We start from the raw sequence: 25914 nt of genomic DNA, 5'->3' as shown, positions 1-25914 counted from the left end.
AAATGTAATCTTAAACAGAGTAGATAGAACAGAATTCAAGGTCTTCTACTGACAATATTCCTCCTTTTACTGTCAACACTAAGTACTGAACACTGATGTAGCCCTGGCATCCCTTTTACGACATGAATGGGGCTTGGGTCAAGGCGTTTTTTCTGACACTAGATGGCTCCAGACTGTTATACTTTCTCAGGTCTTAGAATTAATTTTTTGGTATATTTTCTGCCATGATTTCACTATTTTTGTATTATAGTTTTAGCAGAGTTCTACCACTAAAAATAAAGGTAGCTGTTTCTAATCTGCTACAAATACAGGATCCTAACATATCTCTTTAAAAATAAGTAGAAAACAAGAATATAAAGATCCCAAGAAAGACCCTGAAGGGATCTCTTAGGAGTAACGTGCAAGAGGCAGGTGGAGCTCTGAGAAAAGGCCCTGAAACAGAAGCAAGCTTAGTTGAAAGCCAGTAGCACATAAAGTCTTCACTCATCAAATGGGAGTTGTGGGCTGGATGGTCTCCCAGCTTTCCTCTGCTCTTACAGCCCATGTGCTAACATTTGGTTCATGGATTCAAATGCTTATCTTGGTTACATGAGATTTTGTTTAGATTTTTTTTTTCCCTTAAGATTCTAGTTTTTATTCTTTAGAGGTGAAGCTGCTGCATGAGAAGCAAGAAGCTGAGTGGACTGCTTCCTCCAAACCATTGCAATGCACTGATCAATGCTATGACTGGAAAAGGTTTTAGACCTTCTCATTTCAGACTCTCTTCTGAAAGACAGCATTACTCTCTTTGCCAGCATTACTATATAAAGTTGCAGAGAACACAGTCAACTTATTTAAAGTCCTGTCTTGTGACATTTCATACCATCACATAGTATGGGGATCCACAGGCCAAAAATGCAAGTATACTAGGATATACAAGTTCAAAAAAATCTTAGTAAATTACCTGATAAAATGTTCTCAATTAAGAAAAATAGAGTATCAGATATTTCAGCTTGAAAAAGATCAAATGCAACAGATTTTAAAAAAATAAGTGTTTTGCATTACTTTCGCCTTCTGGGAGGTTGATTCCTCATAGGCTGGTGAGGAAAACCCAGGCTACCCTGCATTTTCTGTGGATTTACTAGTAATTTTTTCCTACCTTTGTTCAATTGCACTGGCATGCTTTCGGATTTCATCAGCCGCTGCTGCTGCTGCTGCTGCTGTGGTTGTAAATGATGCCTCAAGGCTTCTGCTGAGGTCCTGGTGGGGAAAGCAGCAGAGGAGGAGTTGCCACTGTTACTCCCAGGTACAGGACCACCTGTACTGCCTGGGGCCATTGCTGGGGAAATCAGCTTTCTTCCAAAATTAATCAGGCTATTAGAAACTTTATTTATATTCAGGGGAGCACCTTTGGCATTGGTCCTGAAAAAGAAAAATGAAGCAAAGTGATATAAATTAGAGGATGACTTTATTTTACCTATACTGTTGGTATGAAAACATAACTTGCCTTGCTTTGAAAAAGACCATTTACTAGATGAGCTACATAAAGTAAGAAGTAAAAACTTAAAGTGATCATAGAATAATGAAATACTGAGATTCTTAAAAACATTGCTTATGTCAAACAATCTTACTACTTTTCATTCATTATTCACTCAACAAATAGGGCTTATTGTATGCCAACACTATTAGGTTTTGAGGATACAGCTTCTAGTCTAGTAGAAAAGAAATATATTAATAAAATCACATAAATAAGTATATATTTGAAACCTGTACTACGCACTAGAAAAGAGAGGTGCAGGGCTTGGCATGTCCTGGGGTGCTTACAAAAGGGGGCACCTGTGAAATAAGCCTAAGAGTGGATATCCCACAAATCTAGGCACATGGGTAACAGGCCACATTTAATCTGATTTTGAAAACAAATATTTCTGAGCGTCATGAAGTAAATTCATAAAAGTTATGCCAAGTGTCTAGTTCTTTAAAACTGCAATTACCCACCTGTCCCAGCATTCCATATCCTGTAACTTCACTTCTCTGGTTTATTTATTTTTTTGACAGCACTTTTCCTTATCTGACATACTATGTATTTATTTTGCTATCATTTGTCTACCTCCTCCAACCCCCAATTAAATCTAAGTTTTGCGAGAGCAAAGATTTTTGTCTTTGTTAATACTTCTATATTGCCACGGCCTGGAACACTGTAGGTGCTGTAAGTGTTTGTTAAATGGTAGCTGCATCTACCCACGGTTGAAATCTTTCCTGTAACAGAGGAAGAAAAGTCTCTGTTCTTTGCAACTTCTCCATTTGTGCTGTATTCCATCTCCTCTCCTCTTTTAATATTGTTACTCCACAGCCTCCTGTCCTGTACCATCATTTCCCCTTCTCTACTCTATTATTTCCATTAGAAGCCACCATAGTGAGTGTGTATGGGTGTATACAATTTCTCCTTTCATGCCCCATTCCTATCCAGTTACCATCCCATTTCTTTCTCTAATTATGTTTTTTCAAGGTACCTTCATATGCTACTTCTGAAGTCTTTGGTCCATTAAGCTTTTGTGGTGGCCTCTTTGCTACCTTCCTAAAATCATTCAAGGTCACCAATAACTTCTGTATTGCAGATTTGAAGATTCATTCTTGTTTTACTCTACCACTCAGCAGCTATCAACTTCCTAACCACTCTCCTCCACCTTACTTTCTTGGGTCCTATGGTTTGCCAGCATCTGTGTTATAACTATCTGGCAAATAGAAAGCACTGAACAAATAATTATTAAATGAACAATTACTTCTCCATTGATTCATGATCTTGCAGTATGCCTCATAGTAATACTCTTGAAGACTAGTTATGATTACAAATTATTTTAGTTGTAGGAAGTAGCCCAACTTCATGACAATACACCCTCCACTTCCTACACCCCACCCCAGTACTAGGAATTGAACCAAGGACATTCTACCACTGAACTCCAACTCCAGCCCTTTCTATTTTTTGAGACGGGTCAAGTTGCTGAAACTTGAGAGACTCTTGCCTCTGCCTCCTAAGTAGCTGGATTATAGATGTGTACCACTGTGCTCAGCAAAAGTTTATATTTTTACTGCTCAAGTCATTAATAGAAATGTCTTTTCTTTTCATAAAAGTGCAAAACAATCCATGTTATTTCAGTTAAAGTTGAATTTTACTATCATTTCCTTCTCTCAGATATATCTGGCAGCACACATATAGTAATTCTACTTTTTTATATGTCAGCTATATCCTGAACATGACTACATATCACTCTGGATCTGAATGGATCCATATATTCACAACAAAGAGAACCGTAAGTTTTCTCTAATGGTATTAGTTAATGTTATGGGCTAGGTACTGGAGGCTTACACTACTTTGGAGATAGGAGAAATCAAATTTAAAACTTGGGATTCAGCTTTCTGAATAAAAAAATCTATTCATTTATAACTCAATGAATTGCGGAAAACTAAAATGGTTTCTTTTTATACTACGTTTCATCTTTAGAGAATTGAGTTATTTAATGGCCTTCTGAAAACTATGAAAAATAATGCTTCCTTATAGAGATAAGGATACACATTGCTTAGGCACCACTTATTTTCTAGTTTTTGGTTGCTTCCTAATGAAGTAGACCACTGTCAATTTAGAGATACTCCAGATTGGCAACAGGGAAAGCTCTCAATACATGTTTCCTGAGAAAAAAGAATGAACAAAATAAAAAGAACACATAAATTCTAGATTAAGTAGGCATTCACCTGGCATTATGTACTCCCATTTTTTGTGAGTGGTAGTAGAAAGAGGAGCTCTCGAGATACTGCAGTTCTGTTGCATTTCAGTTTTACTTGTTTGCAAGTCAAGATTCATAATTCACAGATATGAAGAAATTATAATGTTGTTACCCTTTTTTATAAACAAAAATGTACTAGTCAAATTCCCATATTGCCAGTTGTAAAATTTATATGTTGATAAAAGTACTAAGAAACAGCTAGAGCATTATCAAGAGAATATGGTTAATGCATCTTCATTACTACTAATAACCATGGAAAAACATATAGATCAAGCTCATACCAAGTAATTTTTCATCTGAATGGCTCTTAGAAGGAGATGAGCGCTGTTTTCCTTTTTTTGAACATTTTTCTGTTGTTGTTTTTAACTCTTCTCCCCCTTATCCAATACCCAGAGCTTCCAGAAGCAGTTTTCTTTTCAAAATGACTATTAAAGGTTACTCTGTATTTTCTAGATATAAAAAAAACTGAAAATTGTGTACTTCTAGGGAAAGTATGCTGTCAATGGTTTCTTTTTTCATGCAAGTTTTTAATGTCAAAGTTAACTAATTTAGATCTGAAATACAAGTAGAAGTATTCTTCACATAAAATACTGAACAACTTCCAACAAGTACTGTGTCTGTGATGTGTACCATTAAATCATGTGATAATTAATGCAGTTGTTGATGATTTGATGGGACAGTAGGGATTAGACTGGATTAAAGACAGAGTGCAATATATAGTGGTGCAAATAGTCAGGGGAACTTGGAGTTAACAAGACATTAAGTATTGAATCTGTTGAGTCATTCTGTGTAATCAGATCTTTCATTACTATTGTTTACTTACTGTTATTAAAAACAGCGCAACATAGAAGCAATTGTTTTAAAATTATACCAAGAACTTAGTTTTGGCGCCACCTCATTTAGCAGGTCAAGTCAATAGCAACAGAGGCATTTTCTGAAGACCCAAGAATCTCTTCAAAATACCTGTACCATACCCCAGCTCGAAATTAACTTCATTGTTGGGCTCCTTTTGTTCAGTTTCTGAATCTATGAAAATGGAACACTATGATACTATGAAAAGAGGCTTCCTCTTCCCAGCCTCTCACTACCCTCTTAGTTTCATATAGTGTAGCTTTCTGACCCTCACTCAACTCACATGACTCTCATGTCTCTAGTATCTTTGTAAATGCCAGAGTCATGACCTGTTTTAACTTTTAAAATCTCTGAAACTTAAAAAAAAATTATCATCTTGCCACAACCTCTTATCTCCTGTTATCCAAATCTTGACATCATCCTGGTTTATCTCCTTTCTACTTATAGACTTATTTTTTAGATATATTATATAGCCAATATTTATTTCACTTTCTGTAATACAATTTTGTTAGGTGCTTATCTGTATTTTTGTCAAATAATCAGTTTTCAGCTTATTTTAAATTATTTTTTCTCAGTATTCTAATTTATATTTTTCTTGTTATTTTTTTCCTTGTGTTCTCCAAGGACTTGGTTTGTTCATTCATTCACTCCCTCATTCATTATTCATTTTCTCTTTTTTCCAATAAAAGCATTCAAAGTTACATATTTGCACCATAATCTAGTGTTAAAATAAAAGGTTTTTCTCCCCGATTTCCTTAATAGGTTGACACATTGTTATTCGGGCACATCATAAAATTTCAAATGGTTAGTTAGGTTTGTGTTTAAATACATTACTCATTTTGTTTTATTAAGTAAAAAGACATGTCAAAAGAATGGAATTTGGAAAACATTCGAATTTTTCAAAATGATTGTAAAAATCACAAATTAGAAAATATTAAATACAAATATTTTTATCAATTATTTGGAAATAAATGTAGTTTGTTATAAGGGACCAGTAGAGTTCACTAGAAACAAGTCATTCCAAGGCAACTTTACTTCCTGTCTGATAGTGCTTAAGGTCTGTTAGACTGTGTCAAGGTAACACAGTATATGTGGATATAATGGAGAAAAATGCATGCTTGGTTACATTGAACAACTGAACCCCACAATTCAATAAGAGCTCTTGGTAATGATATGTGTTTTAGACTTGGTTCACAGACTTGTTCACCAGTTCATTTTTAGATCATAATTTCTGTTAATGAGTTGTGTAACTATAGGAGAGTTATTTATCCTGTCAGGACCTAAGTTCTCTTATCCCTAAAACAAAGGAACATTTATGACATTTTAGATCCCTTTAAGATAGAAAATTCCACAATTCTGTGGCTTGAAAAAGTAGGACATGTAGTAATCAACTTTTTTTTTTCCTTAAAGACAGTGTCTTGCTACATTGCCCAGGTTGGCCTTAAAATCGTGATTCTCCCACCTCAATCTTTCAAGTAGCAGGGACAAAGGACTATGTGCCATCACACCTGGATGCTAATTTAATTTCAGACTAAAGGCTGCAGACAACCCCAGTGCATTAGATAAAAGAATCAAAATTTAAAATAAAGGTTAGAATGAAATATAAATTTAGCAGAAAAAAATTAACAAAGACAATAAAAAGCTCATGTAATTATGTTGACACCATGCCTACATATCACATATACAATGGGATAGCATAAGCTGAACATGAGCCCAAATTTTAAAATATTACAACTCTCAAACATCAATATTTTGGTTTGGCTGACAAGATTACAAACCTACAGTGATTATTAAGAAAATTAGGATTCTTGGGCTGCATTAATACTTAGGTGAGTGCCCACAGAGTAGAAGATAAGATATGACTGTGACAGTCAGCTTTTGATGATGTGTTAACTTCTGGGAGAAGTGAGGTCTAAAACAGAGAGAATAGCAGAGAGGTTGAAAATTAAGTTGGAAGAGGAATGGCTGAGAACACTGGGGGTCAGGTCCTCCAATATTATAAGGGCTGCTATATGGGTGTGGCTTTAAAAAACGATATAAGTCACAAAAGTTAGAGAAGAGACTTCCAAAGCAATTATATAAGAAATTCTAGTGATGGAATTGGTTCCATTTAAAATAGCAAGTGTCCTAATCCTGAAACTATATAAGTAGAGATTGGGAAATCATCTTCAGACACAGAGACTTCTAGTTCTGGCATGAGTAAAAGCTCCATCTAACTCTAAGAGTTTATGATCTGCAAGACAAAATAAGAGGCATACACACAAGTCTTGGACCTTGAAGAATGTGGCCAAACCCTATCTCCAAACTTAGGGCCTACTTGCTTGCCTTGTCTCTTTATTTGCACTATCAATTTCTATTCTGTTCCTTTCTCTCCCCCCACCTTTATCTTCCACGATCATTCTTCTCGATTCTTATCCATTTCTACCATTTTCTCATATCATTCTACCTATAGTTTTTTCTACCATAAAAGCAATTTATTTTAAAGTTATTTTCTTATGTGAAAAGAGTAGAATACATGGAAAAAGTACACACACACAACTTGATTTGGGGACAGAAATGATATCCTTGTTGCACTCCTATGTATTCCCATTCCGTCATCATTGATCTACTTTGAATGGATAATGGCTCATATTTATTTCTTCCATTCTTCTAGATAACAATCTGTTTGGAAATTTATAAGAATTGTCAGAATTGCAGCCTAATACTTTTCCAGGTGATTCTAAGTTTATATTCATAATACATTTCAATATGATTCTAACATCCAAGCTGATGTTTAATATTTTTAAAAATTCTATAAGTTAAAGTTTTTGGACTCTATGAAATGAATTATTTTCTAATTTTCTTAATTCTGTAACTTTGAAGATGGGTGCAATAAATTTACCTCAACCAAAGAAATCTATATCCAATTCTGATTTGCTTACCATAATGTGAGGTTTGTTATCTTAGAAAATGAATTCACTCCACATCTCAAAGAACGCTAGATTTTATAGGCTTCTATTAAAACTAAATGATAGGGCTAGCGATGTGGCTCAAGTTGTAGCACGCTTGCCTGGCATGTGTGGGGCGCTGGGTTCAATCCTCAGCACCACATAAAAATAAAGATGTTGTGTCCACCGAAAACTAAAAAATAAATATTAAAAAATGTTCTCTCTCTCTCCAAAAAAAAAAACAAACTAAATGATAAAAATTAACTTGCTATTATTTATTCCTTACTAGTTTGAGTTTCAAAGGAAACTTTCCTTTCAGTTAGACTACAATTCTTTTATGTGTGGCAGGTCCAATTTTCTCAATGTGATGCAAACCAAAAGGAGTAGTGCCTATTGGGAATAAAAAAGATTGGCAGTGACAGTGGGAGGATATAAGTCAGACTGTGGAGCTTACCTAATTGGATCTGAACACAATTTAAATTATGGTTTGTAAACTTCTCAAGACAACTATAGGAATAAATATTGAGGTTTCTATTTCTACGATAGAAATAGGTTTCTATTTCAATGAATATGTCTTCTAGACTGATGTACCTGAGAAGTAAGAATCATTCCAATGAGTAACCATGGTTCAAACTAGCAGAGACTTCACAGAGTCAGGGATTCTTTGGCCTAGGGGGACACAGCAGAAAGGAGGACCTTCTGAGGCATTTACTTTTTGGGGGGCAGGGAGATTTTCCCTTTTTACTTCTCTTTTTCTACTTTCAGAGTCACTACAAATATTCACAACAGAAAAAAAAATAACAGTTGTAGTTAAACATATATAAATAATTAACTGTTAGGGTTTTAAGGCAGAAGTATAAAAGCCAATAAGATATAAAGAAACAAGGTGAATCCATAAAAAAGTCATGTTTTTAAAATGAAGAAACAGGAACGAACAGATTAGGTATAGAAAAATGGGAGAATTTACTTTCTCTTAATTAAAAAATAAAATCTATATAACTTTTACACTGACAAATATAAAATATTGCTTAGATGTTGAAGAAGATCTAACTAAATGAAGAGATAGTCCATCTTCCTAGATAATTCAATGATGTTAAGATATCAGTTCTTTCCAAATTGATCTGTAGACATTCAGTGTAATTATAATTAGAATTCTTATCATGAAATTCCAAACATTAATTTTTACAAAAATTAATGCTAACTACAAATTTTATTTGGAAATGCAAATAATCTAGAATAGCCAAAATAATTAAAAAGAACACAGTTGGAGTACTTAGCTTATCTAAAATAAAGATTTGCTAAAAATCTACATAAATAAGCCAGTCTGTTATTAGAGAAAGGATAAATAATTCAGAAACGGAGACGCGCGCGCGCGCGCACGCACACACACACACACACACACACACACACACACACAAACCACACACCTCCGATGGATTTCAAACAAGAATCCAATGGAGAAAGGAAAGACTTTTTTAACAAATGTTATGGAATAGTTGGATACCTACATGTAAAAAGATGAACCTCACCCTTACTTCACTTCACGGACACACAAATTATTTTGAGGTTTATCACAGATTTGAACACAAATCTAGTAACACACAGTTTCAAGAAGGAAATGGGAATTTTGGTAATAAAGGATTATCTGGGCTGCCCAAATCCTACACATGCCAAAGGTGTTTGGGACTAGCCTCTGACTGATTCTTGGAAGATAACTTCTAAGCTTCCTGCCTGACAAGAGTGTCTCTGAATACCTGGTCCTTGGGCTACACAAATGTTTTTTGCCAACATTGGGATTTATGGTGAGCACCTGTTTTTGTTCACTTGGGCCTTGACACACTCCATATTGATTTGACCTCTGAAGGGATGGAATTAGTTACCTGAGTACTCCATGCCTACATGATTGACACCCCAATAAAAATGGGTGACTCCAAAGGGTGGGTGAGTTTTCTTAGCTGGCAGCACTTTCCATATGCTACCATAGGTGGTTGTTAGAAGAATTAATCACTCCACTGGAACAGTAAAATTGAGAGCTTGTATTTGTTTCTCCTAAACTCCAAACTTCCTTCTCCTGATTTTAATCTATATCCTTTCACTGTAATCTACTGTAACCATGAAAATAACAGCTTCTCTGAGTTCTACTAAATCACTGAACCTGACTGTGGTCTTTGGAATCCATACAATAGAGGCTAGGGGTAGGAAACATGAAATGAAACAAACATGAAATAAACTTTATCAAAAAAAATCAAAATTTTCCATTGATCAAAGAAGTGAACAGGGAAGCCACACCAGGGGAATGATATCTGTAATGCATACATTTCACAAAGATTTCTATCCAAAAATAGAATTCCTGTAAGAAAAAGATAACCCATTTTAAAATGGGCAAACTGTTTGAACAGATAACTTCATAAAAGAATATATAAAAATCATCAATTTGCTGTAAAAAGATGATCAACATCCTTAGTAACTAGGAAAATGCAAATTAAACCACAACAAGATACCATTTCATGCCAAGTTGAATGGACAAAATAAAGATGACTGACCACAGCAAATGCTGGCAAAGATATGGAGTAACTGAAACCCTCATGCATTCCTGATGTGAGTGGAAAAAGGTATAATTATTCTGTAAAACAGTTTGCTAGTTTCTTGTAAGGCAAAAATACAGCTATCCAAAAATATAGCAATTTAATCTAAGAGAAATTAAAAATATATATATCAAAAACGAATAACTGTTCAGGTCCTTGGCTCATTTATTGATTGAGTTATTTGGTTTTTTTTGGCATTTAACTTTTTGAGTTCTTTATATACCCTAGAGATAAGTGCTCTATCTGATGTGTGAGGTGTAAAGATTTGCTCCCAATACGTAGGCTCTCTACTCACCTCACAGATTGTTTCTTTTGCTAAGAAACTTTTTAATTTAAGTGCATCCCATTTATTGATTCTCGATTTTAATTCTTGCACCAAAGGAGTCTTATGGAAGTTGGGGCCTAATCCCATATGATGGAGATTAGCAAAAACCAAATGCTGAATGTTTTCTTTGATATAAGGAGGCTGATTCATAGTGGGATAGGGAGAAGGAGCACGGGAGGAATAGATGAATTCTAGATACGGCAGGGGGGTTGGAGGGGAAGGGAGGGGGCATGGGGTGGAATGTGATGATCATTATTATCCAAAGTACATGTATGAAGACACGAATTGGTGGGAATATACTTTGTATACAACCAGAGATATGAAAAATTGTGTTCTATATGTGTAATAAGAATTGTAATGTATTCCACTGTCATAAATTAAAAAAAAAAAAAGAACATCAAAATATCTCCATGAAATGTTCACAGCAGCCTCATTCATAGTACTCCAAATCAAGAATAACCCAACATCTCTCAAGAGATCTGATAAACAGTAGCATATTCATATATTAGAATACTATTCAACACTCTTATTATAGTTTAGATCTGAAATATCCCCCAAAGGCTCATGTGTTGAAGGCTTGGTCCCCGTCTGGTGGTACTACTGGGAGGTGGTTAGAAGAAGTTGGTCTCTAGGAGCATGCCTTCAAAGGGTATATTTTTTCCTAGCTCCTTCCTTTTTCTCTCTGTGCTTCCTGGCTTCTATGAGGCAAACAGCTTTGTTCCACCATGTCCTCTGCCATGATGTTCTGCCTCACCTCAGGCCCCAAAACAATAGAGCCAAGTGACCATGAACTGAAATCACTGAGACTATGATCCAAAATAAATTTCTCCTTTACATTGATATTTTCCTGGTAGTTGTTACAGGGATGGAAAACTGACTAATTACTCTAAAGGAATTAACTACTGATATGTGCAATAAAGGAATTAAATACTGATATGTACAAAAACATTATGCAGAGTGAGGAAAACAAAAAGTAGGCACCAAAGAGTAGCTCCTGTATGGTTCCACTTAAGTGAAGCTCAAGAATAGGCAAAACTAACATATAATGATAGAAATCAGAAAGTAGATGCCTTAGGATGAAGGATTGGAATTGACTATAAATGGATATGAAGTAATTTTGCAGCCAAAAAAGAGAGATTCATTTCAGATGTATTATTTTGGATGGTAGTTACATAGGTATATATAAATATCAATGCTCATTAGACTGCATGTTTAAGATCTGTATATTATGTGCAAGTTATACCTATTTTTTTTAAGAAAAAAGATCTACTTACCCTAGACTAGACATGAGATAATTTTAGAATTTACCTAAGTTGATTAAGAATTAACAATTCTCTTTGCTATAATATTGAAGAGCATTTCAGTATAGATGTGCTTATATGTAGCACAAATGCTTAGATATTTGAACACAAAAATATCACAAAATAATATAGTCATCTGTGTCCCCTAAAATTCTGATTAGTCCATTAATTACTAATACTGAAAACCATGGACTCCAACGCTTTGTGAACATTAACATATTATTTTTTAATCATAACTTAGCAATAGAATTTCTTTGAAAAATGCAGTCATTATGGAAGTATAATAAAGCCTAATTTAAAAATTTTGATGACTGCAGAAAATGGAAATTGTCCTGCAGAATATTATAATACCTTTGAGGATTCAAGAGAGTATTTATTTATCTAGTTGTTAAGTAAAAATATCTATTTACTCCAACACAGTGTGAGGTACTAAGCTAAACACAGGGAATATGAAGGAAATGTATGGGGCAAAATAAATGTCCATTCCAGATGTATGATTTGGATGGTAATTATTACACAGACATATGCAAATATCAAAAAATCAGACCGAATATTTAAGATCTATATTTTAAGGACCAGACCCTGATATCAAATATGTTCAGACTTACACAAGTCACACTGTCAGGCATATGAGTTGCTCTATAATTGAAACTCAAAAGCACTCATTCATTTTTTCCAGATGCTTGAATTATTTTCTCTGTGCCAAGTACTAGAAAAATACTAGTAAAAAAAGGTGGTCCCTGCTCTCCTGGAGCTCCTATTCTATTATAAGACTACAAGGACTGGAAGAATCTTCACGCTTCCTGGGAACTTGCCGGTTTTCAGGACATTCTGATAAGGCAGGACCAGGGAGGCACATTCATGAGTGTAGTCAGATCCTGATACCTAGCACAGATGGGACAATTAAGAGCCTCTAAGTATTGCTGGGGTAAGAATAGATGCTATCACTCCAAAGAGACAAGGATTCTAGCTGAGGAATTTAGGACATCCTGTCTCTGGAACCTGGCTTCCTCTTAGATCTCATTTTGTAGATGATATTCCTGGTGAAATTAGAATTGACAGGGGGCAGAGGAATGCTGGGTAGGTTACCATAAGGAGTGCTATTGCTGATCTGGTGTGTTAAGAGATAAGGGGGCCAAGATTAGTTTCTTCCATCTCTAAGTAAGGCCTAATTTACTCAAATGAAACACCTAGTTTTTGTGATAGGCAATTGCTCAGGTAAGTTAAAAGACCTATAGTTATACTACCTGTATAATACTAGTGACAGGTGCTCTTCAGCCACTACTGATAGCTACTGTTTATTTCATCAACTGTACATAGAATAAAAAAGTTAGAGTTTGAAAATCTGTGTCATTTTCAAAAGAGAAAATCCATGAGTGTTTTGGAATAAGGAAGATGCTATTCTACTAAATGTAGGAGAATGCAGTCTTTAAAAAATATAAAATTCTGTTCAGTGACCACTCAATTGGGCATTTTAGTAGTCACAGATTCTTAAGGAAATTAGATGGGTCTTTCTGAAGACTGGTCACAATTTCAGTGTACTTTTTTATAGCAGTAATTTACGGTTATTTAAGGACAAAACTAGAACAAGATTTGAGTGTTAAATTGTCATTCTGAGCTCAAAAGTTGAATGAATATGAAAATGTCAATTCCCATTTTAAAAAAGAAATATGCAAGTCAGTGAAATCAGAGCACAGTGAATATTATCCACACACGTAATGGAAAATATATCACTAAAATACCTAGGCACATGCTTTTAAAGGCTTAATTATAGCAATCCATGGTAAAGCACAGAAATCAGGCTTCTTGATTTTTAGAGATATTCTTATCCATGAAATCACATGTCATCTTTGCATCCATGTTCCTTATTTGGATATGCAACACAAATAGATGTCCATTGCCATAGATGTAGCAGGTATCATCAGATCCCTGCTCTCCAGGTGTTGCTGGTAACTGGTAAAAACAACTTAGGCCTTAAATAGTTAAACAGGGACTTTACCAAAGGTTGCACAGTGGTAATGGTTTTTCATTAAGATAAAGAAGTAAACCATGGCAAGCAAGGGGATAATATGGTAATTATAAGGCCTATATATAAAGCTGGAAGAAATGTTTGGCAAGATGATCAAATCTGTCTCTATCTATACTCTCTTGACTGGTGACTAATGGGACACATGCACCTTCACCAGTGCAGGTTCACTGATTTTCAATGAAAGGTGAAAATGGCACTCTATAGTCATTTATTTTTAATTTCTTTGACTAATTATGAGTTTGAACCACCGTTTAAACATTTATTTGCCGAGTGCAATTCTTTCACTGAATGTCTGCTATACTCAGTATAGTCAACAAACATGGAGTTTATATCTAGTGCAAAAAACAAACAAAAATTTCCCAACAGCAAATAAATAAAAAGTTTAAAACCATTTAAGAAATGAGTATTTCTATGCAAAACAAAAAATGCAAATAGTAACAAAGTGAAACCAAGGGACACACAGTGAAGGGGTCTAGTCAGAAGAGATGGAATTTGAACAGGGAATTCACTGTGCCATGTGGATTCTTGGATATGAAAAAGCATGTATAAAGCTTCTGATGCCAGGCCACATCTGCCCAGAGAACAACTGAAGAGAGTGGTGGTAGCAAATGAGGTTGGAGAGAGAGCAGGAGGCTAGAGCAGCAAAGGTCTGTCTTGCAGGCCCTCATAAAGGCTTTTTTAAAATTTTTTTATTTTTTCCTCAGTGTTTTGGGAAGTCATAAAAGGGCTCTAAGCAGTGGAGTGGTACAATCTCATTTACCTCAATTTGGCTGTAGGGTCTATAAGAGGAAGCAGCAAACTAGCAAGGAGACTAGAAGTGAGATGAGCAATGATATGATGACTCTGGAGTAACAATGCAAAGAGAGAAAAATAATTTTTCAGGATTTATTATGAAGCAGATCTGCTGATGGATTTGATGTGTGATGTTGGAGAAAAAGGAGTCAAGGACAATTCTAAGGCAAGTGGGTGGTGCTATTTACTGTGACAGGAAACACTGAGGGAATAACAGATTTATGGGTGTGAGGGTAAAATCAAGAGTTCACTCTAGAAAGTATTAAAGTAATATAAAGTATTAAGTAAATTAGATGGATCTTTCTGAAGACTGGTCACAATTTTAGTGTAATTTTTTATAGCAGCAATTTATGGTTATTTAAGGACAAAACTAGAACAAGATTTGAGTGTTAAATTATCATTCTGAGCTCAAAAGCTTGGGACATCCAAGAGGAACAAGTAGTGGACTATGTGAGTCTTGAGTTGAAAGGGAAGGGTTAAACTGAAGACATAAATTAAGGAGCCTTCAGTCATAAGTAGAATATAAAGTCATGAACTGGGGTAAGGTCCTCTAGGGAATGAGTATAGGTAGAGAGAAAAAGAGGCCTGGGGCAGGAGGTCCTCTACCTATTTAGAGGAACAGAAGGAGGATCCAATAAAGCACAGCATGAGATGGAAGGGAAACTAATGCAGGACCTTGTGTTTGTTACTGAATTGCGTATATTTTTCTTATATTCATGATTTTATACTTTGTCAGTTACAACCACTACAAATATTTTCCATTTTTTATCTGGTTCAGATTATTTTTCACTTATTTATTTAAAAATATTTGTTGTATAGTAAAATCCCCTAGTCATTTCCTTTATAATTTCCCTTATTACTATTAAGGTTAAAAAGTCTCCAAGTAACTGTCAGTGAAAGTACTGTATTCTTTTTAGATTATACTTGATAGTGTATTTTGACACATTATACATATATGGAATATAACTTTCCATTCTTGTGGTTGTACATGATGTGGAGTTACACTGGTCAAGTATTCTTATACAAAAATAGAAAAGTTATGTCCAATTCATTCTACTGTCTTTCCTATTCCCATCCTCTCCATTCTCTTCATTCTCCTTTGTCTAATCCAATAAAGTTCTATTCTTACCCCACTTCTTATTTTATGTTAGCATCTGTATATCAGTGAGAACAAAACATTCAGCCTTTGGTTTTTTGGGATTGGCTTATTTCACTTAGCATGATAGTTTCCAGTTCTATCCATTTACTGGCAAATGCCATAATTTCATTCTTCTTTATGGCTGAGTAATATTCTACTGTGTATATATACATTTTCTTTATCCCTTTATCTGTTGAAGGGCACCTAGGTTGGTTCCATAGCTTAGATACTGTGAATTGAGTTGCTATAAACATTGATGTGGCTGCGATACTGTAGTATGCTGATTTTGAGTCCTCTGGGTATATGCTAAGGAGTGGAATAACTGGGTCAAATGGTGGCTCCATTTCAGGTTTTTTGAGGAATCTCCATACTGCTTTCCAGAGTGGTTGCACCAATTTGCAGTCTCACCAGCAATGTATGAGTGTAACTTTTCCCCATATCCTCCACAACATTTATTGTTACTTGTATTCTTGATAACTGCCATTCTGACTAGAATGAGATTAAATATCGGCAGAGTTTTAATTTGCATTTCTCTAACTGCTAAAGATGTTGTACATTTTTCATATATTTGTTGACTAATTTTATTTTTTCTTCAATGAAATGCCTGTTCAGCTCCTTTGAGGCACTTGTATTTTATTTCTAAGTTGGCTTGAGTGCACTTTGGGATTTATTTTGGTTTGTGGTAAAAATCGAAAACTTTTCAAAGATTAGCCAGTTTTGAAAAATTAATTCGTTTTAATTAGGTATATATGATAGCAGAATGCATTTTGATTCATTGTATACAACCGCAGCACAACTTTTCATTTCTCTAGTTGTACACAATATAGTGTCACACCATATGTGCAATCATACATGTACCTAGGGTAATAATGTCCATCTCATTCCACCATCTTTCCTGCCCCTAAGCCCCACCTCTCCCTCCCCTTTGCCCAAAGTTCATCCATTCCCTGCCTCCCCACCCCCAATGGATCAGCATCCACTTATCAGAGAGAACCACTTGGCCTTTTTTTTTGAGGGGGGGATTGGCTTATTTTGCTTAGCATGATATTCTCCAACTTCATCCATTTACCTGAAAATGCCATAATTTTATTCTCTTTAAATGCTGAGTAATACCTAGGCCAAAGTTAGGCCCAGGACCATTCCCCAACTGGCAGATAGATTTGCCAGTTTTCCCATCTATTAACTCTATTTTTTTGCTCACTGATCTGTGATGTCTTCTACTTCACAAATTAATTTCATTTGTCTCAATTTCAATTTTAAGCTTCAAAATTGCAAAAGATATGATGAAAAACCTTTCTTCCAACCATCAAATGAACTTTATACAAATAATGTGGTAATGAGAAAATGTGCTTACTTGGAAATATATAAAAAAAGAACCAACATTTTGTGAAAGAAAAATGCAGGGAGAGCAGGCTAAACAGAAGAAAATAAAACCAAGAAGTGAGGGAAAGGAAAGGTATAGTCCATTTCCTCTAGGAGAAAAAGATGTTAAAAAAAAATACACCCAGTAAGTATTTGCTCAGTGTATTCCCTCTACTAGGCACTGCTAGAAGCACGGATGAATTATGTAACTTCTGCTAGTGATGAATGCTATGAAGAAAATAAAATTGGGCAATAGGATAGTGAATAGGAGAGAAGACAGGCAGGGAGGTCAGGATAGTAGCGGCCTCTTTGAGAGGATATTTGGATATAGCTCTACTTTGGAAGAGGCATGAGAAGATGGGGGTGAAAGAACAGTTCTAGCAAGAGGCAAGAGTTAAGTGCAAAGGTCCCCCAAAAGAGCAAAAAACAGAGGGTCAATAAGGCTGTGGCACAGGCAGGAAGAAAAGGGAAACTAGGAGATAATGTAGGAAGACTGGGAAGGGCCACCTGAAGAAGACTGGATCATTAATGGCAATAGGAAACCTTTGGAGGGGTTCACCTGGAGGTGTGACATGATCTACTGTAAACAGAGATTCCTTTGTTCAATGCAAATTAATTTGGCAGAGAGTGGGCAAGAAGGGACTCCAGCCAGGAAGATCTCACATAAGAAAAGAACCTAAAATACGTTTTCTTTTAAATATACGAAAGGTAAATGTTTGACATAATGGAGGGAAAATACAAGTGAACAGACTGTAAGATTCCTGAAGGTAGGGATTTGTGTCCGATTTGTTTACAGGCATCTCCAATGCCTAAAATGATCAAAATCTGGCACTCGATAAAAATTTGCTGTATTAAATGAGCAAATTACTACAGGAAACAGTTTTTTTATTTGTGAAACAAGACTCAAATGAAATAAACAGAAGAGAGCTTCAGAGAAGTCTCATGGGTTGTGAAGTGTGTCAAAATATGGGACAGATTTCAATCAAGGCTGGGTAATTTTAAATTAAAATTACACTGCTTTTATTGTTACAATAACATTTAGCCACTCTGCTGTAAATGTCTCGCCCTTGAACTATGAGTTCTTATGAGGCAGGTATTTCAACCCTCCACATAGCAGAACACATTGTGTATACACACCCCATAAATGTAAACTTAGACTGCTGGTCTACTGAAGAAAAGCTAGCAAACACAGGCAAAATGTTTAAGGAAGAAAATTCGGACAACTTGACAGCATTTATCATTACTAACATTTTAGTCATTCAGAGTAAACTTCAAAATTACCTTCTAATTTGAAATGGTTCTGGTTTGACAAGTTAACTCTTGAGACATCTGAGTAGAGTATTATGAAAGAACAAAACTGTTCATCAACCCTTTATGCCAATGTTAATTTCTTTAAAAAAGTAGGATTTTAATGTTTTTTATTCCTACAGTGACCCTTAAAATTTCTACGTATGCAATCACAAATGCACACACAAGATGCATTTATAAGCTTATTGGGTAGTTCTAAAGACAGTTGGGAAACCCAATTTTAATTTTGTTACTGAAATAATTTAAAAATATATTATACAACAGCGTCTTTTCAATCAACAGCAAGAATCTAGAAAGAGATTATACCAAGTAGGCACAATTTATTCAGGTTTATTAGTGTTCAAAAAACGAAGTTGCCTAACTTCAAGTTGTAAAAAGTACTCTTATATTTATTTAATTTTTCATCTTACTACTGTCATAAAAACACCATTTTCTTATGCCTGAAATAAGCTTACATAATTTATTTAACAAAGAATCATTATGCACATTAACCACTGATATGCTAAAGTCTGGAAAATAAATTTCTGCAAATGTGTAAAATTTCCTGATGACGACTGAGATTATGTTTGTAATTTTTAGCTGTCATCAGAGGAAGGAGACTTACCGGCTTTTGTTCATAAGGTCTGCTCCCCGTGCTTTGTAATAATCTAGATTGGGATGGAACTGATAAGTCACTGGTCTTGGATTTTTCTAAAAGGGAAAAAAAAGCAATAAATTAAAATGTATAATGCTATTTAAATTATTCATTAACATGTAAAAGGACAGAAATGATCATTTTTACATTCCTTAAGAAAAATACATATAATAATGAAGTTTAATAATTAGTGTGCTTGAGTTTTGCTTTTATTGTTTAATTAAGTTCTTCTATAACTCCTCTTATTCCTGATTAAAACTGACAGTTTGACATATTTTTATTTTTGCCTGTCTTATAGTTCAAATAGATTTACTTCTTCCATTAATTTTCAATGATTTTGATCATTTTCAAATATGACTTTTATTATGACATAAAATGATATAAAAACCGAGAAATTGTATGAGAAGTAACGCAAGTACAAACTATGTTTAAAAGTCTTGAGAATGCTCATTGTGGAGGAAGAGCAAAAAAATTATTAGTTTTTGTTGGCCAGAATGCTAAGTATGTCCACTAGATGGCACACTGAGTCCTTCTTCATCCAGAATAAATAAGTCATTTCAAAACTCAAGGATTCTTTTAAAGATGGCAATTTCTATGTCATCTCTTCTTATTTTTGAGTTTAATAAGTGCCTAAAATATGCCAGGTACTGGAAATAATAAAAAAGACAAAACTAAAATGACTGATGCAAATTGACCAATGTACATTTTAAAAGCAGCAAGAACAGTGCCCTGTCTGGCATTTAATATTATTTATAACACCATAGAAATGTCCTTGAATCATTAGGTTGGGTGTGCCTATTTAAATGTGTTGCTATTGCTTAATTGTGTTAATTATTTAAATGTACCAAGCCCCTTACAGGTAAATAAAAATTAAATATGTCTACTTTACAAAAACAACATATTTACAGCATAATTTAAACAAATACTATCATCTCTAATATATAAAATCACGTACAGTTTCCTTAAATTTTTTAAAAACCTTAGAAAAAAGTGTTCTAATGTTTATCTGAATATATAATTCAAGTAGTAATTGGGTCTTTGAACCACAGCATAATCTGTCTTTGAGAGATCTATCTAGACACAGAAAGGCTGTATTTTATATTCATTGAAATTACTGATATACTTAGATATTAATCCTTGGAGACATAATCCCAAAGCACTGATAAACTTGTATGTAGGCATGGGGATAAGAGGGGGATGTAATTGCTAAGGTTAAATAGTTTGAAATTCATCAAGCTAACAAGCTGCATCTTAATGGCCATGATGGACCTTTTCTTTTTCTGCTGAAAAGAGAATATTTACACAGCTCAACCCTTTCATATCTCTTCCATGCCAGCCCTAATCATCTGACAAAAACGACAATCCCTTGATTTAGCTCCAGCTACTACTCCACTGGTTTGGTATTCAACACAGTTCTATGATAATCAAATCTGAATTGCCTTGATGAAGATAACTGATGCTTCCATGACTACCATACTATTAAGTCTAACAGTGCAACTTCTCTCTAAGAATTTCATAGGTTTCCTCATGGTAGCTGATGACAACCTGGACCCAAGTATAATGTGAAAATAAAACAGAGGTTAAAGCTCCTGGCAGACTGACAGTGCATTCATGATTTATTTTAAAAATTAACTTATGAGGACTATCACTCATGACTAATTCTGCTCTTTATTCTCGGTACCTAGAAACACATTTTATTTTTACTAATCTCAAAAGCTTTTGTTCTCTAATGTTCAACAAACTAGTAAAGAATTATGCTACTTTTTGCAAGAAAATAATGAAAGAAGGGATCGCATGGAGTAGTTCTTTTGAAAACATCTTTATGAAGAAATAACATGCAATTCAAGACACGATGTGCTGATCCACCTAAGCACTTAAAGCCATTATTAGGAAAAATGATTTAACTTGAACATATGTATAAAGCTCAAGTATTGCTTTCACTGAGACCTGTTTAAATTCCTAGGAGACTACTGGTAGCAAAGGGAGAGAGGTAAAGCACCACTGTACTGGAAACAACAACAAAAAGAATCAAAAGATGCTGCTGAAAACAGCATATAAAATATGAAGAAAATGTTATATCTAAAACATAAAAATACACACATAGATAATCTAGACAAGCACTATTTAACAGAAATATTATGTGGGTTAAAGATGCAAACCTCATCTGTAATTTAAATTTTTATAGCAACCACACTAAAAAAAGAAAAAGGGAACAGATGAAATTGAATGCAGTATTAGTTATATAATAAACTTTATCATTTTAACATGTAATCACTATAAAATTTATTAATGTGATACTTTACATTCTTTTGTTTGTACAAGGCTTTGAAATCTAACGTGCATTTTATACTTACAGCAGATCTCAATTTGGACTATACACACATTTCAAATATTGAAAGCCACATGTGGCTTGTGGCTACTGTATTGGTCAGCACAGAGCTAAATGCCTGAAGTATCAATAAACCATGCATAGCTGTAAAAATCAACACATGGACATGAACAATGAATAGGGTGTGAATACTTTAAACATTGAGATTCATCACGGATGGTTCTTCAGATTACCTACAATTTTTTTAAATTGATGGCTATCTTTTATGAATAAGGTTTTAAAAAGTCCAGAAATTTTGGAATACTTTCTTATATGAACAAAAAAATTAAAACTAATAAGTTCAAATAATTGTTAAGAATATTTGTATAAATGTACACATGTAGGTAAATGGATAGACAAATGGGAATATGCACCAAAATGAAAATATTTCCTTAGGGCAATGAGATTACATGAACAAAGTTTTACCTTTAAAGTCCTATGGGCAACAACATTTCAATATTTTAAGTTCAAACTCATTTTGTTATGGTAGTGTAAAATATTCAAGTGCTAAATCACACTAAGAATAACTAAATACAGGATGCTGTAAGAAGTACAATTAACTACAAGATTGTACATAACAATATTCCTTGTTCTGAGACTGTTTATATATATATATAAACGTAAAGAGATCTTAACTTTTTTATTTTAAAGGATTTTTCTCAAAATTTTATAGACATTTAAGGTTTCTTCTTTCTAATTTTTAAAAATCTGAAAATTTCCTCTAAAATATATGAGTCACTAGAGTTCTACATACACAAAATTGTATAAGTTAGGAAGACCAGATCCCACAGGTGTAGTAATTTCTCATTGTGCAGAACACATTCACATATCTTTAATATCATGTCTTTGTAAACCCATTTCCACATAATCAGAATTTCTGACCAAAATAAGCACTTCTAAACCAATGTACTTTTTTTTTTTCCAGTGTATGTTTTTAAAGAATGTTTTTGTTTTGGTAAATTTTCCTTTGGAAGAAAGATGACAAAATGGTCATGGTTAGCTTACTGGGTTTGTATTGGTCTAAGAAGAATAGCAATTATATGATACGACATGGGAAGTCTATACTATCATACATACAATTGCAAAAATCATAACTTCAGACCCCACTGAAGGTTACTGTGTCTTTCCTAGACCAGACATGATAGGCTTGAGACAGGTCTTCTACACAGACTTCATCTAGTAACTTCCCAAATAATTATTCAACTCTTTTCCATTAAAGTTGTTACAAGTTACAAGCTTTCTCTTTGGTATTTTATTTTTTTAGTAGTATTTGTGGTACTGGGGATTGAACCTAGAGCTTCAAACATGGCTGAGCAAACACTCTACCACTGAGTTAAATCTTCAGCCCTTTTTAAAAATATTGTTTTTGAGAAAGGGCCTAAGTTGCTGAGGCTGGCTTGGAACTTGTGGTCTTCCTGCCTCAGCCACCTGAGTATCTGGAAGCATGGAAGTTAGCCATCGATCTTGGCTTCTCTCCAGCATTTTATTTTATGACAATAAAAGAAGAATGCTGCAAAATCCCACTCCTGGCATAAACAGGCTGGATCTTGGGGAGGCATCTTAAAGTCCTGTGGGCAACAACATTTCAATATTTTAAGTTCAAACTCACTTTGTTATAGCATTGTAAAATAGTCAAGTGTTAATTCACACTAAGAATAACTAACTACAGGAGGCTGTAAGAAGTACAATTAAATATAAGATTGTCCATAACAATATTCCTTGTTCTGAGACTGGTGAAATCAAACTTACCCAAAAGGTCATTACAAACAGTTCTTCCTAGCTTGAGCCCCTGACTCCTGTATCTCACTTGAAGATAATCTCCATTTAAATCAACACACAGAAGAAAGGAGTCTGAAATACTCATCCTTCTTTGAACAGCACAGGACTGTTCAAAGACTTGGCTATTTATGCATACATGTGGAACTAAAAAGAGGAGAGGAAAAGCAATTCTAGTGATAGTGATCTTCATGTATTAATGGACTAGTAGGAGATGATGTCATATGAATGTTATATATTGAAAACAACAGCACTAATGTAGACATAACAATGCTCATCTGCTCTAGAGGGACAGGGTGCCTGGTGCAAAGGATCAGGAGACTCCTGCTCCACCTATTATCAGCTGAGTGACTGTGAGGAGTTAATTACACACTTAGATCTAGTTTTATCATCTGCAAAACTGTACCAAGGATTAAATGACAGAATAAGAACGAAGAGCATAGCACAGTGCCAGGCACTTGATAAAACCACATGAAAAAGAAGCTATAATCATACTGATATCAGTGAGCACTGACAAACAGACCTTGACTTGAGAGCAGATTTAAATTTGACAACCTAAAATCCAGGACACTAAAAGGGTAGAGAAAGTGATGTTTTACACTTTTGAAAATTGTAAATTTGCCAAATATTATATCTATATTTTCAAAACAAAAACACACACCTAGGAAAACATATCACGCACACTGGATCTCATATAGGGGAGAAAGGCTGTCACATTTCTCTGAATTAGGAGCACATACATTTACAAATTTTTAAAAATGTATACAATCATACCATGCTAATAATGCAATATTTGCCAGCTTATGAGATTATAATAATCAGGGATTTCCTGAAATACGCCCAAATTATCATTTTATCATTTATTGGACATTGATTTTACTTTGAATTAAACTGACAAAGTTCTTTGAGTACTTAAAAGACTATTTTTATTTGCAGTATAATGTGTTTAGCATGAAGAAAATATCTGACAAATAAATTACTTAGTTTTCTTTCCCCTAATATCTTGCTATCAGTCCTTAACTTTTATAGCTTGCCAGATGAGAAAGGGGAAATAATAATGCTCAAAAAGGAGAAACAGCACTGTAAAAATATGTCGAATATTTCTCTTTGATGAAAAATGAGGCCCTTATTTTAGTAAATATGTTATTGCCTCTAAGCTGGGGGAAAAGCAACCGTCATTAGAAAAACGAATTGCTCAGCTGTTTATAAGCAAAAAGCTCTGGGGGAATTTCTTAGGACCCCAAAGGCAAAGCATTACAGGGTTACGTAAACATATGTTGCAGGTGTTTTAGGGGAGACAGGTGGGCAAACCTCAGCCATGGAAGAGGAGTTAGTTTAATACGCTGTAACTGAAATGAGATAACCCAAATGCGTCCAAGTGCAGAGATGCCATGGCATGAGTGAACTAGAGCTGGAGAGAAAAACTCTCCCTAAAATAATTATCTTGTTAGTGCCAAGCAAACAGAATTTTCCTCTTCTTATAGTTTTATAGGAAACAAACACTGCCAATTACTTAACCCCCCCCNNNNGCAAAACTAACGGTATTTTAAACCTGGAACAAAGAACAGCCTGAAATAGTGATAATTATCCAAAAAAGATAAGGATGAAGTATTGTTGCCATTATTTAAACAAATATTCCTAAGGAGACAGTTTGTTGTAATATCTCCTCTTTGGTTCACTAGGCAACATTAGATTTATCATAATTCTCCTAAAGCCTAAGATATTTCTATATTAAAATGCTAATTTTGTCTTTTCTTTTGCCTGTAATTAAAGCTGGAAAAATCTGTGGTCTGATATTCATTGATTGCTAGAGGGTTCACAAAGGTCTCCCCATTTCTGTCTCTTATTGACACATACTGCCCTCTTCATTAAATATAGATACAGTGACACAGTGCATCAAAAAGGCAGATATTAAAACAAAATCCTACAGGCTCACAAAATTCTTCTGATTTAAACACACACACACATACACACACCCCCAATAAGTGGTACTGTTTGGATATTACTATCAAATCCAGACTTTGTATCTTATTTTCTTCTTTGTTATTTATCCAAGAGTTGGTTTTCTTATATTACTTGTGATTGAGGACAATATTCAGTTTACATAAAATGTATATTGGTATAATAGTTACATATAATAATATTGGGCCATAAGTCACTATTTTCTTTTTAAACCTGTACTATGAGTTAATTTTAAATACTTACCATAAAATCAGCATCCAATTAAGAAAACCAAAATCTGTAATATCTTTAAACAGTGTTACAAAATCCAAAAGATGTGAATATAACGTACTCACCAAGTTAATAAAGATTCTTTATCAAAACAAAAAAAAAAAGAATATAAATCTTTGGAATTTGATTGTAAAGTAGAATATTATTTTAGTACCAGGATTAAAATCATCTCTGGTATAAACTAATAATTCCTATGTATTTTGATAGAAAATATACATTATGTTATGAATACCAAGTGTTAAAATCTTAGAGCAATTGGCAGAAAAATTTAGGTAATTCTCATCCATGTATCTATATAGATTAAAACTTCAAAAAAGAAAATTTAGAAGTTAAAAAAAGGAAGTAAAAACATGGTTAATTGGGTAAAGACACAGACAAAACCTCTGAACCAATGCCTGCCTCATTTTACATACTGAATAAGCCCAATTCCCTAAAGTGACATCCCCATCTATACCCTGGCAAGCCGAGATCTCAGATGGCAGAGAAGCATTTTAAACCACCTGTGCGTTATGCTTGACTCTAGCTTC

General features: G+C 34.3%; 1 protein-coding gene across 1 annotated transcript in view; it reads right to left on the bottom strand.

Annotated features, from left to right (window-relative positions):
- Tbc1d5 (TBC1 domain family member 5) overlaps positions 1-25914 on the bottom strand; it is a 454552-nt gene that overhangs the window by 84808 nt on the left and 343830 nt on the right. Inside the window, exons 17-18 of the mRNA XM_048801010.1 lie at positions 18982-19067; positions 1139-1401 (exon numbers count right to left, since the gene is read on the bottom strand). Coding sequence (XP_048656967.1) covers positions 1139-1401; positions 18982-19067 — 349 coding nt within the window. The remainder of the gene's footprint in view (positions 1-1138; positions 1402-18981; positions 19068-25914) is intronic.

Source organism: Marmota marmota, unplaced genomic scaffold (genome assembly GCF_001458135.2).
Source record: "Marmota marmota marmota unplaced genomic scaffold, marMar, whole genome shotgun sequence".
In the NCBI taxonomy this organism is placed as follows: Eukaryota; Metazoa; Chordata; class Mammalia; order Rodentia; family Sciuridae; genus Marmota; species Marmota marmota.
Note: the sequence above shows the minus strand (reverse complement) of the source record. Positions and strands in the feature narration are given on the sequence as shown.